Source organism: Camelus dromedarius, chromosome 3 (genome assembly GCF_036321535.1).
Source record: "Camelus dromedarius isolate mCamDro1 chromosome 3, mCamDro1.pat, whole genome shotgun sequence".
NCBI lineage: Eukaryota > Metazoa > Chordata > Mammalia > Artiodactyla > Camelidae > Camelus > Camelus dromedarius.
In genome coordinates, this window is record NC_087438.1 from 76950931 (window position 1) to 76964836 (window position 13906).

The window sequence follows — 13906 nt, forward strand, 5'->3', positions numbered from 1 at the left end:
GGATATATTTCTACCATCTAACTTGGGCTTGCTCTTTACTATCCTTTTTCTTTTCGCTCCTTCCCTGTCTTCTTTAGGATTGATGAAAGTTTACATACATCTTTTTTCCCTTTTTGCTGGTTTTGAAGCTATGCATCGTATTTCTATTTTTTAACATGCATATTTATCTCTACAGTTTACCTACAAAGTTTTAACTTACTCAATTTTTTTCCTTTCTCCTGAATAAGACCTAAAGTTAAACATGCTTTAACAATCTTTAAATACTCCTGTTATTTATAAACCCTCAAATTATTTTTTATGAATAATGGTTCATCATATTTACCATCTAATGTATCAATTTCTGTGCTAACCGGCCCCACACACCAGTGCAATGGCATTAGCCCCAGGATTCCCTGGGCCCTGGCCCCAGCCACCAGTAGGCTAAAACCAGCTTCAAAACACCTTCAGTCAGCTGCCCCAGGATCCAGCCCAGCTTTAGCAAGCCAGCACCAGCTTTGAGACACCCCAGGATCCAGCCCAGCTTTAGCAAGCCAGCGCCAGCTTTGAGACACCCCAGAAGGCACAGCCAGCCATGTCAAGAACCAGATCACCAGCTGACCACGAGGTCAACTCTAGACCCAGGACCCATGGTCCTGCTATCGCCAGCCCACCAGAAAAGCAGTTCGTTCTTTTCTTTTAGTACGCCTATTTTGCATGTCTCATGTATCTGAAAAGGTATTTTCATCAAGCATGTATGCTGCTTTTCCTATACAAAGTAACCAAACAGAAGCAGAGAAGTTTCTCATTATGGAAGTATTTCACCAACTAAATAAAGAAACAGTGATTAAATTTGAATATCACCATTTTGCAGCTCCTAATGAATTAACAGATCAATGGCTGCCAATATTACTCAGAGAGAGATAATCAGCTATTACATGTCTCCTACATACCCCCTACGAGGGAGTCTGTCACACGATTGTACCTGAATCTGATCAAGTTCATAATCCCATTACCAATTTGTGGAAAATACAGAAGACAGAGGAATAGGGAATGCAATGAACAAAATCCAGTCGTGGGAAACTCTACAGGCAAATCAAACAACCCAGTGTCTTCTAGAACTAAGCTGTAAAGAAAAAGGTGGGGCAAAGGAAGACTAGCGTATACTGGGAGAACTGGACAAGGCTTAAAAGATGTACATTTTTTTTTTAAACTATAGGGTTTAGAGATGCATCTTGGGTCACAGGCTATAACAAGCAAGGAAATGACCAAACAAGTCAAGATGGGGTTACTTTTAGGTGAAAGCGAAAGGACTGGGATTGAGACGGGGTAAATGAAGGATCTCTGGGGTGGCTGGTACATGGGTCTGCTCAGGGTACAGCCGAGAATAAGACCAAACGCCAGCTCTCCAGGAGTTTGCATCTGACAGGTAGAGATATACCAATAAACGCCTAAGACAATGACAGTGATAAGTGCTATAGAGAAATATGAAGGATGACTGATCCCAAACCTCTAAGTAGGTGACAACTGAGTTTCACTCTTAACATAACATATATAGAAAATGTGGTTATTTGATAAAATCAATAAGTAACACAATTTTTTTCAATATATTATGCCCAATTAAGAGAAAAAACCAAGAGAAAAGGAAAGAAATTAAGAAAGAAAAAGAAATAAAGGCACAAAAAGCAAAACCAAAGACTGATAGATGGAGAAGAGAGACATGCACAAAGACATAAAGAAACACCCACATCCATGGGGCCACTATTTCATGGAGTAAAATGTTTTACTGCTGCTACAAATTCTCCACTCTCTGTAGAGGTAACGGTATATTTTTGGAGTTTTCCCCTTCAGCTGATAAGGCAAGGTCTGGAGACCATCTCAGACTTGGTCATTCTAATTCTGCTTCGCTTTAAGGCTTGTTCCCAGGCTGGGTACAAGTAGCCTGGGCTTAAGCGACACTACATTTTTGAAAACAGGTATTATAGGGAAAATGAGGGTGGGAGTGGAAGAGTATCTGATCCCAGAGGAGGAAGGGCTTGGAGGGGCTGTGGAAGTGCCTCAGCAAAGGCCCCAACGTGGCCACTTTTAGAAGAACATACCAGGCCGCTGTCCTCGCCGGCAGGCTGCAGAGAACGCGGAAGGCCACGCGGGGAGGCGCTCCTCTGTTCACCTTGGAAGCTTCCTTTATAGCTCACTTCTCTGGATGCAGAAAGGAAATCAATCTCATCACCTACAGCAATAACAAAAATGGCAACAAAACGATTGTGGCTTTCCATTTCTTCCCCTTAGGCAGCTTCCGTTTGTCCTGTTAGTGCTGGGTTTATTAGAAACAGCTATCCAAGTCAATAAAACCTCAAAAAGTTAAGCTCCATCTCGAGAGACTGGAATCCTACATGCAGTCACAATTCACATTAAATACACAGGTTATGTATTTTATATACACATGTAGTTAGAGAAGATATTACAAGGGTGGAGGGTGCAGTTCAGTGGTAGAGTGCGTGCTTAGCATGCATGAGGTCCTCCGTTCAATCCCCAGTACTTACATTAAAATAAATAAGAAAATAAACAAACCTAATTACCTCCCCCTAAACAAACAAAAATAAATTAAAAATAGAATATATTACAGCTCATATTTTGATTTACTAAGACACAGAACATGAATTTTAAGTTGCAGACTATGAGGGGACAGGAGGTCACAGGAGCACTAATCCACCATTTCACAGTAAGACCTCAGCCTAAGATTGCCTCATATATTTTCCAGGAATATCTTTTTTTTCCTTTGTGATGAAAACAGACCTTATTCTGGTTATAAAAGTAATATAAAAAAGTAATACAAATTCATTATTTTGAAAAGTTAAACAATGGAAAAAGTAAAATAAAAAAAAACTAAAAATCACCTCTATTCTCTCTATCAAGTAATCTATCTGCCCAGACTTTTCTCTTTGCCTAAACACACACACACACACAGTCTTAACAGAAGCAGGATCACTCTAAATGTGTTATTACCTAATTTTTTAACTTAATGTATCATAGATATTCTTTATACGTTGTAGAATGAAAAAATAAGTTACTGAGTAATACATACATTCATAATGTGAACATATTTTGTTTTAAAATTCTATGTTTATATTTAGATACAAATGTGAATCTAGATAAACAGATACATGACTTCATTTGTGCAGAAAATGATCTGGCAGGGTACAAACCAAACTTTTAACAGCAGAGAATGGATGGAAGGGGGAGTAAATAGAGGAAACTTAAAATTTTTACTTTTCCTATATATATCTTCATTATCCTAAAAATGCATGTACTGTTTCAGAAATTAAGTATACATAATAAATAGCTTTTCATGTCAATTAAAATATTTATCATCCTTTTTAATTGTTTTTTTTAATTTAATGTCACCCTTTTAATTACAGCACCTTTTAATTGTTTAATAATATTCCATCGTTTGGCTATACTGTAGCATTTCATCAATTGTCTACTTATGGGCTTTTAGGCTCTTTTCCCATCTTTTGATACAAAAACAGTGTTGATAGAGTATTCTTGTGTATGTTTTCTGCACCCTCTTATCAGGCTTTGGTGCTATCATTTTAATTTTTTTTTCATCACCAGTCAAAAATGGTATCTCATTGTTTTAAGCAGCAGTTTCTGATTAAAGTGAGAATGAACATGTTTCCCATGCTTGTTGTGTATTTTTCTTATTTTGTGAATTATCCTATTCATGTACTTTGTCCACTTTTCTTGGAATTTTCCTATATTTCTTAGATAACTGCTTATACATAGTTATTAACCTGTCAGTGACATACACGTGAAACATTTTTCCAGATCTGCTCTCTGCCTTTTAGATTTTTGTTTTTGCCATTCTCCTCACTTTTCTTTCACATGTTATTTTCCTGTATATATTGGTGTCTGTCCACATGTTGTTTTATTTTTCTGATTTGTCCATTCTTGCACCAGGATCCATAGCTTTAATCACTGTAGCTATAAACCTGGTAAGACAATCTCCCCTCATATTTTTCTTTTCTCAAATGTTACTAGTTATTTTTGCACGCTTACTTTTACTGGCGAAAGTTAGAATCATTTTGTCAAATCCAAAATGTTGGAATTGTGTTAAACTTATGGATACAGAGTTAACACATTTATACTATTGAATATGTCCCAAGTTTTTTATGTTCCTCAGCCAGGTTATATAGTTTTCTTCAAATATGTCCATCACATATCTTGTCAAATTTATCTATTTTATGTTTTGTGTTATTAATGCCAATAGGAATTTTTATTTCTGCTTAATAGTGCTGCTGGCATTTTATAGGCTCTCAATAAGCACTGTCAGGTAAGTAAGTGCATAATAGAGAAAACTACTTTTAGAAGTCATGGAAACTTCTTTAATTATAGACTAAAGGGTAAATGTGCTCTGTAATTAAAAGATTTTGGTTTAATCATACTAACACCAAAAATGTTGCCAACTTGGACTCATATCCAAAAGTGAACTGAGCATTCAGGACTCAAAATCAGGCCTAGCCTTGTTATCCATGTGCGGAGGACCTTGGGAAATTATGTACTTTTGGGGGGAAAAGTCCCCGTTATTGCTTCACTAATGTCTAGAGTTCTACTACTAATTTCACTGCTTCAGATTAAGGGATTCCTTTCTCTGAAAATGCAGACACTTCTGAGAAAGACAGCAAAACACAATGAATGAAGCCATCACAGTTTTTACACAGTAGTACGAATTAACAATCAATGTCTTCCCAACTTGTAGCTAATTAAGAAGAGTTTTTGACAACAGGAGAGAATAAAGACAGCAAAGAACAAGGAATCCTGGGATACTGGACATATGGTGGGGTGTAGAGGTTACAAAAAAAAAAAGACAGGAGAAGGAAGCTAACATTTATAAATTTCTTTAGGCAGGAAGCACATCTTGTTCATCTTTAAGCATAACGCTTAGCACATCACAGCCACTCCACAGATACGTGTCAAACAGATGAGTCAATGAATAAACAGCTCTGCTCACCTCATAGCTTTGACTTTGGGTTGCTCTGCTGGAAACTGCAGTCTCATGGTATTTTTGGGTTACTGCTCCTTTGCTATCCTGGCTTCCTTTCCTCAGAATCACTCATGCAGGATAGGATGCCAGGATCTCATTGTTAGCAGATGTTAGTTCACTGGGACAAACAATTGCTAATTGCTAACACATTTTGTGTTAAGGTAAAACAATAATATGTCTGTTTATACAGTTTAAAATGTATCCCTAAGGAAGAGATTACTATTATCATTTGCTTGGTCAGGTCAATGATTAGCTCTCCCTCCCATTCCTCACGGGGCTGATCATTTCACAACTGACCGCGCTAGGGAAGTGCTGGCAGACCAGGAGAGGGATAAACAGCAGATCTTGCCCGCTGTCTAGCTGCTCCACTGCTAGCACTTATGAGTTCACTACCTAATGTAGCATAACGATGACTCCGCATGAAGTCACCACGCCCCCGACTCCTACTGGATCAGGGGAAAGGGGGAGAGGAGAGCCACTGGAGCTGAAAAGGATTTGGTGCTGGCAGATAGAGAGTGACTGGTAAAAAGAGAACAAATGATACATGATAATCAAGTTGAGAAGTTTTTTCAATAGTATTCGCTTTAGCGATGAAAAAGGATAAGTATTGGGTTAAGATATTAAAGTTTCTTTCAAATTCTCCATGATAGACATCAAATATTGCTATGGTCATTACCTGCCATGAGATCCATAAAGCTTGGACCTCATCTCTCAGGGTTCCTGGTGTATACTCAGTGTCCAGCACAGAGTAGGTGCTCAGTCAGTAACTGTTAAATGAACGAACATTAAGTACTGATGATTCAGTAGCCTTCAGGAAATAAGTATAAACCCTTTAGTAAATTAAATCTGAATAGGCAAGTCTAATAATAGTGGAAAGTGACTTCAAGGGTGGGGGAGTATATTCTGGTATCATTTTATACTTGACAAACACAGCACTGACCATTCCTTGGTCTCATACTAAGTCATCTGAAAAATCTACCCGTGTCCAACTGTTCTCTGTTGAAAGGTCATAGTGTGGGGCTGTCTACACTATGTTATTAGTCGTCTATTTTTACTGGTAAAATCTGAAGATTATTGCTTAACTCTCCGCTTTCCTCTGTCAGTGTGGATGTAATCTAAGGTAAATGAAGAGAAATCATATTCTACAGACTGATGCAGGTCTTCACTCTAAATTGATTTTTTTTCTTTATTCTCCTCTGAATTAATACAAATTGGAAAAGGTAATTTGAGGTAAAGATAAAAAAATTATTTTAAAGAGATTACTCTGAAACTGCGCCAATGTTGTTTTTCCATTTTGACTTATGATAACTGCCTATTCTCCACTTGATTTTGCACTCAAGTCTTTCGTGGCTTATTTAAGATATTTGCATCTAATCCAAATCATGGCATCGTTTTAACACCAAATAAAAGCTGTAAGGTTGATATCAAGCAATCTACACATAAATGTCTTCCTACACATAAAAGACATACGTTGTAAGTAACCACATTCCCAAAGAATCCAGAAATGGAAACTCCTCCTTTAGCCCATTTTATATGTCACTGTGGGAAATTATAAGCATCCCAAATACACACATGATGTAGGCTTGGTGTACCATGTTAAATATAAACTTAGTGACTAATGTACAAAATTACAAGTTACAGTTATAATGACTAATGTGTCCAAGTTCAAACTGTTCTCATGAGAATGATTATCAAAAGTTTCAACACTGTGACTTTCAGTAAATTGTATAAAGCTGGTTAAGATGATACATATGACAGGTGACAGTTTTTGGATGCAGTTACACATATATCATGATTTTTTATACTAATACATTCTCACGTTCAGCAGAGTTTTTGTTATGGTGGCCGATAGGTAAACAGTTATTAGAAACAAAGGTGAGAAAAAATTCTGCATGTACCCCCAAATCTTACTCCAGATTCCTCAATACTAGCTAGTTGTAAATCTACCTCAGCATTGATTTTAGACAGGCCATTCTGGATAATAAACAAAAGGCTACATGGTCAAGTCATTCTCTCCTAAGCCCATGGCAGAGCTCTTAAAAAAGCAGAAGTTATTTATGTGTTTTAAGGAAGAGGCATGTTCTTGAGTCAATGAGTGTGGTCACGCATGATGGATGTCTAACAGCTGGAGGATCCTGGGCCAAAACTCACCCAAAAGCAGTAGAAAGACAGAGCCCAAGGAGAGACAGGAAGCGTTTAGAGGCTGCTAAGTGATAAATAGCTGTATCCAACAGCTTGCTGCGTGTCAGCACAGCGTGACTTGACCTGGCACGCGTTGTTAAGTCAGTTCCTTGCTCCCATCTGTGTGGACCTGTGGAGTCCATTTCCTTTGGCCACTGATTAGTCAAAGGGTCCTTGACAAAGTAGGAAATGAGCAATTTGGTTTCACTATTTTGTGCCTGGAGAAAGCTCATTTTCTAAAATCCTCAAGCACCTGGTGCCTCCACCCTATCAAAATATGCTCTCAGATCCTTCATGGACACAAACTGCTAACACTAAGTAGGTGCTTAGTAAAAATTTTCGTTTTCCTCCCTCTTTCCTGCAGTCAAATTGCTAGTGAAAATGTGCTCTTATTTCTTCTGGGGTATTTTTCTTTTCACAGATAGCAAATCCCGGAATCAAAGGAATGAGGCAAGAGGGAGGAATTTTAGGCATCAGCTGTTAATGACTACTTCACGTATGTAGGAATCTTTCAGATTGGCTAAAATTTCTCAGCACTCTGTGAGGCCAGGCAATCTAAGATGCGCTTTAGATGGAGTATGCCGTTTATCTCGACAACCCTATGAGGTACTGTGTTAGTCCATTTAGGGCTGCTATGACAGAAATAGACTGGGGGACTTAAATGATAAACATTTATTTCTCATAGTTCTAGAGGCTAGGAAATCCAAGATCAAGGAGCTGTCGGATTTGGTACCTGGTGGGAACTGGCTTCTTGGTTCCTGGACTGCCATCTTCTCTGTGTCCTCACATAATGGAAGGAGTGAGAGAGCTCTCTGGGGCACCTTTTACAAGGGCACTAATCCCATTGGTGAGGGCCCCACCCTCATGACCTAATTACTTCCCAAGGGTCTCACCTCCAAATAGCATCACACTGGGGATTAGGTTTCAACATACATATTTTGGGAGGACACAAACATTCTGTCTACAGCAGGTAGATACTGACATTATCTTCATTTCAGACACTGAGGAAAGTAGGGCTTTTGGAGTCTAAGAACTTTCCTAAGATCATGCAGCTGGAAAGTAATGGAGCCAGTACATCCACTCCAGGGCTTGGGCCTTGATTAAATTTGTGCCATGTCCTGGGTAGGCCCTCAATGTAAGTAAAAGGATGATACCTGCCCATTGATCTTAACATGTTCATTCTTTTTAGGGACCTCGAGGATGTTTATGGACACCCCCCCATGTAAAGCTCATGTGGCAGGCAGAATAATGACCCTGCCCCCAATATGTCCATGCCCTAATACCCAGAACTTGTGAATATGTCCCCTCACATAGCAAGAGGGGCTTTGAATATGTAATTAAGATTATAGAACTTAAAAAAGGGAGATTGTTGTACATTATCTGGGTGGGCCCAATATAATCCCATGGGACCTTAAAAATGGAAGTGAAATGCAGATGGGTAAATGGGTCAGAGATGAGATGGAGGAAAAAAGGAAGAGAAATTTGAAGTAGGAGAGGGATTCAACCCTCTGCTGTAGGCTTTGAAGATGGGGAAGGTAAAGCAACCTCAGTCCTACAACCACAAGAGCCTGAGTTTTGTCAAAAACCCCAAATAAGCCAAAAACCAGATCTTCCCCTGAGCCTCCAGAAAAGAATGTAGCCTTGCTGGGGACACACTGATTTTAATCCAGTGAGACATGTGTCAGACTTCTGACATAAAGAACTGTAAGATAATAAATTGATGTTGCTTTAAGCCACCCAGTTTGTGGTCATGTGTTGCAGTAGCCATAGGAAACTAACACAACTGGTCAGCTCCTTTATTCAAGTTAAGTCCATTTCCCTGATGCCAGGTCACAAAGGGAAGCGCACAGAACTGTCTGACTCTTTCTTGTCCACCTTTTACATGGAAAGAAAAGCAAAAATGCACACCATCCTGTAGGCTATGAGGCGAATCTGGATTGTTCTCTGCGGTTGGAACCATACCCCAGGGTCAGTGGACACAGGTCCACTCCAGTATGGAATCCAAATGCCATGGTTTGTCCAGAACTGGTCTAACTGGTCTTGAACATAGAGAAACAACCTATCAGTGACTTACTTCCTATTCGTCCCCTGTGCAGGCACTATTAGAGAAATGGAAGGGTGAGAGAGAGGGCACGTTTATACTTGATGAATATCTCTAGATTTATGTGCAATAACAAGGACATATGGTATTTAATTTCAGAATAGAAATACTTTGCTAAACAAAAGGATATTCCCAGGTTGCTTTATTCTCAATTGTGAGCAGCGATTTTCTAAAATTCAACTTCTTGTTTGATGAATGGAGACACGTGATAAAATGCTGTGTCCATATTTTCAGTAGAAAATATGTGAGATTAAGAAAAAAGAGGCTAAAAAATGTAATTCAAATGTATTCAATGAAGCATGGTAATTTTCACATTTTTTAAAATACTCTTTCTTAAGTTATCTTAAGCCTCTGTATTTTCCTCTTGTCATCTGGCAAGTCTGTATCTTAGGTTTTGTTTACTTTGTCTTTTCCTCTTTTTATTCCAATGACATGTTGCCACCAGCCTCCTCCAGCAGAGGGAGGGGGACGTGTGCCAAGAGGACTGTGTCCCCAAGGCTAGAGGGCCTCCTGACCGAGAAGGGTTGCTACCTCCTGGGTGCCAGGCTCCAACAAAAGCCAGGATCCCCCCTCCATATGTGGGGCTGGGGGAAGGTAATGAAGAGATTTATCTGGCAAATTATACACTACAACTTTTTCCTAACATATCAGAGTTATAACAAAAATATGTTAATGACTTCAAGTGGTTAAGAAATTATCTTAACCTGAAGAAACAGCTTGCAGAGAACAAAAGTGACCTGATCATGGGTTTCCGGCAGGATTTTCTTCTCTAGCTTAGAGGACAGAGTAACAGCACTTGCATCATCCCAAGATGGTTTGACTTCCTTCTTAGGAACTGCCAAAGTCAACCTGCTTCAGGCCAGCCTGCTCCACGGCCTTTCAGACAGAGACCTGGCTTGTCTGGGTCCCAGGTCTAACAGCGTCTGGCATCTAGGATATACTCCATAAATATGAGTAGGTGAATAGTCTGAGACCTCAGGCCAAGCTCTTATCTTGTGTGTCTTTTCTCAACTCTGAAAGCACCTAAGCTTTGTAGGGATGCCACACTCCCCATCCTGACTGTAATTTCCTAAAAGCAAGAAGGACCTTTTCCTCTAACTCACTTTTAGCATCTAGCTGTGTTTTTTTCTTCTTTCTTAAATTATTTAAGAAACACTTTGCATCAGGCACTCTTTCAAAAATTTTACCAATAGCAACTCAATCATCGTGATAACCCTGTGAAATTGGTTCTACTGTTACCCTTATTTTGCAGATGAGGGAAGAGAGGCACTGAGCCCTTATGTAACATGCCCAAAGTCACAGAGCTAAATGGTAGAGCTGTGATTTCACCCAAACATGCTGGATCCAGAGGTCATCCTCTACACACACACACACCCTACACCTTACTCTACTGCTTCGTCTTACCAGTGTAAGAATGATGGAGGAAAAAAAAATTGGAATCTAACTTTGGAGAAAACTGGAAAAGGAGCAATATTTACACAAAAGAATTCCAAATAAATAGTATGTTTCCAGATACTTCACGCAAGTTGATACAGTACAAATGTTAACACTATAAGAAATGCAGTGACAAAAATCCAGGCTGATTTGAATACCTGCCCTAAAAGGATTTTGCTCCTTGGCTTAAAAAAAAAATTAAAACTATCAAATTGTGAATCATTTTAAGTTCTCAAAAACAAGACCCTGACTTCCAGACGAATGAATACTGTTGTGCTCACTTAGTAGGAAGTTATACAAACTCACAACTGGTTAAAAAGTTCAAAATGCAGTTATTCTGCAAGCCAGTTGTACTAGCTAGGGAAGCCATGATAAAGTACCACCAACTGGCTTAAATAACAGAAATGTGTTGTCTCAGTTTTGGAAGTCGGAAGTCCAAGATTAAGATGTCAGCAGGGCTGGTATCATTTGAGGGCTGTTGGGGAGGGGTGCATTCCAGTCCCCTCTCCTTGGCTGGTAGATGGCTGGCTTCTCCCTGTGTGTCTTCACATCACACTCCCTGTATGGGTATCTGTCTCTGTGTCCAAATTTCCTTGTTTTATAAGGACACCAGTCATATTGGGTTAGAGCCCACCCTAATAACTTCATTTTAACTTGGTTATATTTGTAAAGACCCTATTTCCAAATAAGATCATGTTCTGAGGGAGTGGGGGTTATGACTCCAACACATCTTTTGTGCAGGGGACACGATTCAACCCATATTAGCAGTATATTGTAGGGGTAAGAGTCTTGTCTGAATTCTAGCTCTGACATTTATCAATTTTGAGACCTTGATGCACATCATTCCCTTCCCTTAAATGAAGATAAAACAGGTAGTTCCTACCCATGCTGTTGTGAGGATTAAATGAATTAGTACATGAAACACTCAAGATACTGAGTAGTACAATGCATGTTAAATATTCATTCATTCAACAACAGTTACTGAACACCAATTAACTATGAGGCACTCTTCTAGGTGTTTGAGATACAGAAGTAAACAAAATAGGCAAAAATACCTATCTTTGTGGAGCTCATAATCCAGAAGAGAAAGGGAAAAAAAAAACCTAGAAAGTAGAACATATAAAATGTCAGAGAGAAAAAGTGTTACAGAGAAAAATAAAGCAAGACAAGGGTTAGAGAGCGTTGGGGGTTGCAATTCTGGATCAGAGAGGGCCTCATAGATGCATCATTTGAGTAAGGACCTGACGAATGGGAGGAGACAGTTAAGTGCTTATCTGGAGTTTTAGACAGAGGAGGGTTTTCGCCGCCTCAGCACTACTGACATTTGGGGCTGGATTATTTTTTGTTTTGCGGGGCTGCCCTGTGCATTGCAGGAAGTTTAGCAGCATCCCTACTAGACGCTAGCAGTGGTGGAGAGCATTTGCTGCCCCAGTTGTTACCATCTGTCTGACAACCAAACATGTCTCCAGACATTGCCACACATCCTATGGGGGACAAAATCATCGAGACAGAAGAAAAGTAAAAGCCCAGGGGCAGGAGTGGGCTCAGCTTGTTTAAGGCACAGCAAGGAAGCAGGCTGTAGGAGATGAAATTAGAAATAGAGAAGAATGAACCATATACATCATCTATGACCTTGAGGTCATTCTTCAGGCAGACGGGACGCTACTAGGGGGTTAAGAGCAAAAAGACAACACAACTTGACCCACATTTTTGAAAGGTCCAACTGGCTGCCACGCTGAGAATTGACTGTAGGTGGAAAGACAGAAATGGACAGCTCAGTGGGGAAGCTAACAGTAATCACATCAGTTTTTTTCTCTTGGCTTAATCTGGTTAGTGATTTGGCTGGGTGATGATAGGAGTGCTGAGAGAATTGAACTAAGAAGGTCTGGGGAAGAAGAGAGGATGGAAAATTAGCATAAAAGGAAAAGGCTAAGAGTGGGCAAGATAATGTTTGGCAGAAGTGGAAGGCAGTACTGTCAAGTCAATTTGAAAGATCAGAGTGCCTGTATAGGACAGAAAGAATACTGGGGACCAGTTTGTGCTCACGGCCAGTGAATGCTAAACTAACTCTGATCTGCAAGCAATGAGGAAAACTCTGCAGCAGGGTGCAGATCATAGAAGTCAGAAAGAATACTTTCAAAGGAGTTTCCTGAAATAATAGGAGTGAGCAGAAAAGTGAGGTCCCGCCCTAAGATGTGAAATTACCTTCTTCAGGGTAATTTTGCTTGTAGGCAAGTGCACACTACTGCCTCCGCGTCGAGGGTTTGGAAAAGCTTCCAGGATATCACACATCAAGCAAACGCCAAGCCCATCAAGAAAAGGTTTAAGTAGTGTGGTACTTTCTTGGAAATGGTGTTCCCCAGAGGCTGGTGTGTTAAGTTTCTTCAGGGTCTTTTCAAAAAGACTATCTGTAAGTGAGAAAATCTATGCTGAGTTCTGGTAACGAAGGAATAAGCAGTTCTGCAACCAGAGTTCTTTCAGGATGGCGATGCTTTTCAATTTTTAGATTTAAAATGTCTTCGCAAGTTCGGCAGAGCAGACACATCAACCCAGTCCCACCACTTTGCAGGGGGGAGCAACAAGGCCGCCTGCCTCCTTCTTTCCACCTCCTTTCTGCAGCAGTCTGACTCATCACCCCCTTTTCACCCCGTCCACAGAGGCAGAGGGGCGGCTGCCCGGCAGGGAGCCGCAGCAGCAGCTCGGGCCGCCGCCCGGGGTGTGGCGTTGGCAGCCGAGCACCGGGCGCGGGAGAGAAAGAGGGCGGGCGGGGCGGGGCGGCGCGGAGGGAGCCCAGCGACGCACCAACGCGCCCGCCTCCCGCCCCGCCCGCCGCCGCCGCCGCCGCCGCCGCCGCCCAGTCACCCCGCTCCGCGGCCAGCCGGCACCAGCAGCAGCCCCGGCGGCAGCGCGACGGTCCCCGCCATGTCTGCAGCCATGAGGCAGAGGTTCGACCAATTTCTGCACCAGAAGAACTGCATGACAGACCTCTTGGCCAAACTCGAGGCCAAGACCGGCGTGAACCGGAGCTACATCGCGCTGGGTGGGTGCAGGGCTGCGGCCCGCGGGGTCCCGCCGTTTGCCCGGCCCCGAGAACAGCTGCGGCATCCGCTGCTGGGGAAGCCAGCACGGACCGGGGTAGTGGGTGACAGACGGGGCGAGCGGCATCCTCG

At 41.1% G+C, this 13906-nt stretch overlaps 1 protein-coding gene and 1 long non-coding RNA gene across 2 annotated transcripts in view; one reads left to right on the plus strand and one right to left on the minus strand.

Moving 5' to 3' along the window:
* LOC135321069 (uncharacterized) overlaps positions 1 to 13453 on the minus strand; it is a 28004-nt gene extending 14551 nt beyond the window's left edge. The window contains exons 1-2 of the long non-coding RNA XR_010380494.1: positions 12942 to 13453; positions 2076 to 2206 (exon numbers count right to left, since the gene is read on the minus strand). This is a non-coding gene — a long non-coding RNA (uncharacterized LOC135321069). The remainder of the gene's footprint in view (positions 1 to 2075; positions 2207 to 12941) is intronic.
* Positions 13454 to 13582: 129 nt separating this feature from the next.
* The window catches only part of REEP5 (receptor accessory protein 5), a 28286-nt gene continuing 27962 nt past the window's right edge, over positions 13583 to 13906 (plus strand). Inside the window, exon 1 of the mRNA XM_031448811.2 lies at positions 13583 to 13776. Within this exon, the coding sequence (XP_031304671.1) occupies positions 13659 to 13776 (118 nt within the window). The 5' untranslated portion in view covers positions 13583 to 13658. The remainder of the gene's footprint in view (positions 13777 to 13906) is intronic.